Source organism: Suncus etruscus, chromosome 9, assembly GCF_024139225.1.
Source record: "Suncus etruscus isolate mSunEtr1 chromosome 9, mSunEtr1.pri.cur, whole genome shotgun sequence".
Lineage (NCBI taxonomy): Eukaryota > Metazoa > Chordata > Mammalia > Eulipotyphla > Soricidae > Suncus > Suncus etruscus.
The window spans coordinates 110190420-110196250 of record NC_064856.1 but is presented as its reverse complement, the minus strand read 5'-3'; the positions used below and the strand labels follow the sequence as shown (position 1 = coordinate 110196250).

General features: G+C 54.7%; 1 protein-coding gene across 1 annotated transcript; it reads left to right on the top strand.

Moving 5' to 3' along the window:
- The first annotated feature begins 334 nt into the window (after positions 1 to 334).
- CCDC87 (coiled-coil domain containing 87) lies at positions 335 to 2866 on the top strand. Its single transcript, XM_049780881.1, has one exon. It carries the CDS (start codon positions 335 to 337, stop codon positions 2864 to 2866), a length of 2532 nt encoding a protein of 843 aa, XP_049636838.1.
- Positions 2867 to 5831: the final 2965 nt, after the last annotated feature.

The window sequence follows — 5831 nt, the reverse complement described above, 5'->3', positions numbered from 1 at the left end:
GTGCAACTACGGAGCCGAGGCGGAGAAGGAGGCGGAGCCCCCGGAAGCCACCTTTGGCCCCGCCCCCTAGGACGGAGGAGCGCGCGCGCACGCACGCGCGGGTTCATCATTCGGCCCCGCCCCCTCTTCACAGGCCGCGCAGGCGCACTGTGACCTCTGGTTGCCTGAGTAACCGCGTCGCCGGTTCGGCCCCACCCCCTCTCCACGGGTCGCGCAGGCGCACTCCGTCCCCTGGTTGCCTGAGTAACCGCGTCGCCGGTTCGGCCCCGCCCTTTCTCCACGTGCCGCGCAGGCGCATTTCGGCCTAGGGTGTCACCGCGTCGCTGGCGCTAACATGGAGCCCTCGAAACCCGAGTCGGAGCTGCAGCAGTTTTACCATCGGATGCTGCTCCCGCTGACGCTCTTCCCCGGCCGGAAGCCGCCCGCCGAGTCTGAGGAGCCTCGCCCGCAGGGCCCCTCGCTGCTGCCCTGGCCCGTCTCCCGCCTGACGCCGGAGGCGCTGTGCCGCCAGGTGGCCAAGCGGCTGGCCCACATTGGGCTGACCGTGCCGGTGCCCGCCGAGGCCCGCAGTCGCCTGACCCGGGTCATCCTGGACGAGCTCCAGTGCGCCTGGCAGGAGCCTCGCCCCGAGCCCGGCCTGAGCCGCGTGGAGCACCAGCGGCTGCGGGAGCGCCTGCACGCCCATGTGCTGCTGAGCAGCGAGCTGCTCTTCCTGCGCTACCTGAACCTGCTGGCGGCGCCGCCGAGCGCCCCCGCCGTCTTCACCGCGTCGGCCCAGCTGGTCCGTTTGGCCGCCAGCCTCGCCAGGGACTGCACCCGCGTCCTCACCGGCCACGAGGTCTACCGGCGCCTGCTGGCCGACTTCCAAAGCTACCTGCAGCTGGAGCGCTATCGGGGCGGCCCCCGCGGGGCGCTGAGGCTCCACCAAACCCCGCCACCCGCCAGCCTCAGTGCTGCCCCCGCGCCCTTCTCCACCCTCAGCCTGAACAGCCTGATCCAACTCAGCCGCCCCGTGCCCGCCGGCCCCCGGGAACCAGAGCAGGACCCCCTCCAGGAATTAAAGTCCATCCCGCAGCTGAAGAAGAGGCATCCTCTCCGCTGGCTGCCCTCCTTGCCAAAGAAAGAGGGCCCCGTCGGTTCTGTGAAGACCGATTCCCAGCCCCCAGTTTCCTCCATCAGGGTTTCCTCACCCAAGGCCTCGCCCCCCGCCTCCCCACCCCGGAATCTCCTCGTCCAGAAGGCCCTGTCTATGCCCTCTCTGCGGGAGGGTAAAAAACTGGCAGACATTCTCGGCCTCCCTCCACTTCCCAGCCGCCCCCTTTCTCCCTCCATCCTGTTGGCCGAGAGCAAACCCGAACTGGCAGCCGGGGCGGTGGCGGATGACCTGAAGCAGCTAGTCAAGAACCTGAAATCGGAGCCCACCCATTCCCCGACGCTGCCCTCCAGCCTGCACCCACTCGTGGCAGCCCTGACCAAGTGCCAAGTTGGAGCCAGTCGCTTGAAAGGGCTCCAGGAAAAGCTGCAGGAGCTGGAAGATGCTGACACCGCCCCTGAGCGGTTTGGGCTCCCGACCCCCAAAGACCATCAAGGCCTATCCCACCCAGTCACGTTCACCGTGAAGTTGAACGGAGTCTTCGTGCGGGGAGCAGCCCGACAGATTTCGGAGAGAAGCTTAGAGACCACCTACCATGTGGAGGGGGCCCGGCTCCTGTACAACCACCTGAGTGGTGAGCTGGAATCCAAACTCATTGACAAGATAGACGTGGACCACTTTTTGGGCATCAGTATCGGGGAGGTGTACAAGGAACTGATGAACTGCGTCTCCCTCAAGTACTTCTCACTGGAGCCGGAACCACTGATAGTGCCGGCATTGGAAACCAAAGGCTCAGGCATGTTGGCCTCGTCCTATCTCTTTCCGGGCAAACAGTACTCTGCCATCAACCCCAAGCTGGTTGGGATCGCCCCATATAAAGGTGACCCTTCTCAGCTCAATGCCGAAAAGATGGCCTCCTTCTCATCACTCCAAGACGTGAAAGGCTGGGACAAGTCTGTCAAGAAGTTCTCTTGGCTGAACTGGTGGAAATCCACTGTATCAGTGGAAGACTACTTCAGATATCTCAACAAAGAGGACACGGATTTTCTCCACGTCATCTTCCATTTATATCAGGAGGAGGGGCCCGAGGCCCCGCCTGTTAAAGACACCTACAAGATTCAACACCCACCTCCCTTGCTACAAGATGAGGAGCTCGACTTTGTGCCTGGAGAGTGGAACTGGAGCAGTCTGACCGAGTATAGTGAGAGAATGAAGCGGGTCACGCTCCTGGAAAAGCCCCACAAGCTCTTGGACTTGCAGAAGCGGCTGGAACAGCTGTGGAACATGCTAGAGGTCCCAGAGAAGGAGCAGCTGGACATGGCCATCAAGTACAGCTCCAACACCCACCTGCGGCAGCTGCCATCCTTGGTGAAGGCCTGGGAGCAGGCACTGGAGCACATCAAGCAGCGGGAGCTGCTGCTGGGCAAACTGGAGTGGTTCGAGAGACAGGCCTCCAACCCCAACCGCTTATTCCAGAGCGGCCTCAGCCCAAATCACTTACTGGAGGAGAATCAGGTCCGCAACCAACTCTACAAGAATCTCAGAAGAGTGGACAGGCCTCTGACCACCCTCCTGGAGGACATCAAGACCCTCTTCGGTGAGCCTGTGACCTTCAAGGGACGAAGCTACCTGGAGAAGATGCAACACGACCGGGTGGAGATGCTGTACTGGCTTCAGCAGCGACGGCGCATCCGCCACCTGCTCCAGCTGCAGAAGACCAAGCAAGGGCTAAAGGAGCACCAGGAGCTCAGGAGCCAGCAGCTCACAGAATAGAAGATGCCTACCACCCTTTGAGTTGCCAAGCACCTTCAGACCTTTCCCTCTGCTCCAAACTCCAGGCTGCCCATCTGTGGGTGAAGAGAGCTTTGGAAGGGTCAGCTCTTCTCAACCCTCCCACCCAGCCACTAATTTCATGTTCCATAGCAAAGTTCTAAAGGAACCCAGGGCCAATATCCCTGGGATGTTAATAAAACCACACGGCATCTATGATCTATCCAGGCTATGTCCTTGAGGTTCACTGCAAGGGGGCGTGTCAGGCAAGATTCAGTCTAGCCTCCTGGCACCATACCTTTGGGGCTGATTAAAGTCTCAAACCAAGATGTGAAGAGTGAGGGCTCTGTGGTAAGCAAATGTGTCTTTAAATCCCGACTCTGTACCTTGGGGTAAACAGCCCCACTGCCTTGCACCTACACACTTACACACCGTACACAGCTGGCTGAACTAGTCCCATTTTCATAGGCTCATTTAAATACCTGGTATCAAGTCTAACCAGGCATGGACTGGTAGGTCAAGTATCCTGCCCATCCCTGCCTCAATTTCCCTTCCTGAGATGAGCAGCTCTTGAAAATTTGGGGACATGATTTGCACTCAAGATCATTTCTGGTGCTGCGTGAGGAACCAACAGCGTTGAGGGGATCTAACCCGTCTATCCCGATCTAACCCGGTCGGCTACTTGCAAGGCAAACCTGCTGTACTGTCACTCTGTCATGTTTGCTCTCTCAGCCTGAAGAACCCTGTCACTATGATGACCAAAGGCCCTTCCCATCTTCTGGACAGCATCTCCTGCAACAGAAGAATAATAAACTGACCATCCCCTCATCATACAGCTCTGAGACCGTGACTCTCCCCTTTTTCTCCTGCGTCTCCCTTCTCTCTGCTCAGTACCATGTCTGTCTTTTTTTTTTTTTTTTTTTTTTTTTGGTTTTTGGGTCACACCTGGCATCACTCAGGGGTAACTCCTGGCTCCACGCTCAGAAATCACTCCTGGCATGCTCAGGGGACTATATGGGACGCCGGGATTTGAACCAATGACCTTCTGCATGAAAGGCAAATGCCTTACCTCCATGCTATCTCTCTGGCCCCAGCCATGCCTGTCTTCTGCCCTCCTTTCCCCCCTTCCACCTCTATCTCCTTATTCTTCCTCTCCCCATGGCAGAAACTGTTGAATTCCTTGTCTCCTGGCATTGCCCAGGATGCCCACTCATCCTTTTCTAAACTCCTTTCCTATAATCAGGCCCTCAAGGCAACTGCACTTATATGGGAGGGGTATAACTGTCTAAAAGTCATAGAAATAAAACTTTAAGACATAGTACTGGAGTCGGAGAGACAGTTCAACAGGGAAGGTGTTTACCTTGTATGTGAGTGACCCAAATTTAATCCCTAGAACCGCATATGGTCTCCTACCACCACCAGGAGTGATCCCTAAACACAGAGCCAGGAGGAGGAAACCCTTACTACTGCTCAGTGTAGTGACCCAAAACAAAAAATAGGGCTGGAGAGATAGTAGAAATGGTAAGGTGCTTGTCTTGCATTTACCTCTCATTCAATCCCTGAGCATAGAGTCAGGAGTAAACCCTGAACACAGCCAAGTGTGGCCCCAAATCCCCCAAATAAAATAAAACTAGTCTAACCACACACACCATTGATGATAAGCCTATGATTAGGACCAGGGCTCCCTTCACCTCAGGCACTTGCCAGGGAACCGCAATGACACACTGTGTATCCCTTACAGGTCAAATGTGACATCAATGTGAGTTTCTGGGAACCTCTTGAGAAAAAGTCCCGTGCATGCTGCTGGGTCTCTAGAAATTTCTACCTTTTGGGGGAGAGCGCTTATCTACACCTAATGGTGCTCAGGGTTTACTCCTGGCTTTGTACATGGGGACCAGTCCTGGCAGAGGTCAGAAGAAACAGCCTGGCTTCATGCAAAACAAGTGCTATACCTGAAGATGATGACCTGCCAGTTAATGGGGGATGGAGCCACGTGGCCGGGGCCTAAGGACAAAGGCCTCCATCTCCACCATCCAAGCCCATCATGAGGGCTTAATGCAACAACCAAAGACAGAGAAAAGGGCCTGAGAGGAGAGCAGGGAAGCCTGCTCAGACCCCAGCTGCTCATATTGTTCCTGAGCTTTGCCAGGGATGATCCTTGAGCAGAGTCAAAAGTAAATCCTAAGTCAAGTTAGTTGTGGTTTGCCCTCCCCCAAAAAAGAAAGGTGAAATTGATCTTAGCATATTTTACTTAACCCAATGTCATCTAAGATCTTATATATGTGTAATATACATATACACACACTTTCAACTTGTAATCATACAGAACTATTGAAATAGTTATATGCCTTAAGAAAAAAACAAGTGTTATAACCTCTGTGCTCTAACACTGAAATCTCTATTTTTTGTGAGTTTTGTTTTGTTTTTTTTTTTTTGGGTCACACCCAGCAGCGCTCAGGGGCTACTCCTGGCTCTACGTTCAGATTGCCCCCGGCAGGCTTGAGGGACCATATCGGATGCCAAGATTCAAACCACTGTCCTTCTGCATGCAAGGAAAACACCCTACTGATGTGCTATCTCTCCAGCCCCTGAAATCTAGTTTTAATTCATTCTCCTCTGGATCTTTTGGGAGAAGCAGCTGGTGAGTGGCCTTCCCAGACACAGGCAGGCTTCCTGAGGGGAGTCATTTCTGGATTGTTCTGCTAGCACCTTTTGGGGCACCATCTTTACCTTCACCCTTTTAAAAAGTGAAGTGATGCTTTTGTAGATAGTGATGTCCAGGGCATGCCAAAGGCATGAGTCATTCTTCCAACTAGTGTTTACTTTTGTTGTTTGTTTACTTTTATTGTTGTCAGGTTGTCACACTTGACACTTCTCTAAAATCACTTCTGGTGGGTCTCAGGGACTAGACTGCCAGCAAAGAAAGATTCAATCCACTGTACTACTGCTCCGGCCCCGTGGTCCCTTA

Bases quoted from the DNA above. Each gene is read 5' to 3' on its own strand.
- CCDC87 (XM_049780881.1), top strand. From the start codon at position 335: ATGGAGCCCTCGAAACCCGAGTCGGAGCTGCAGCAGTTTTACCATCGG.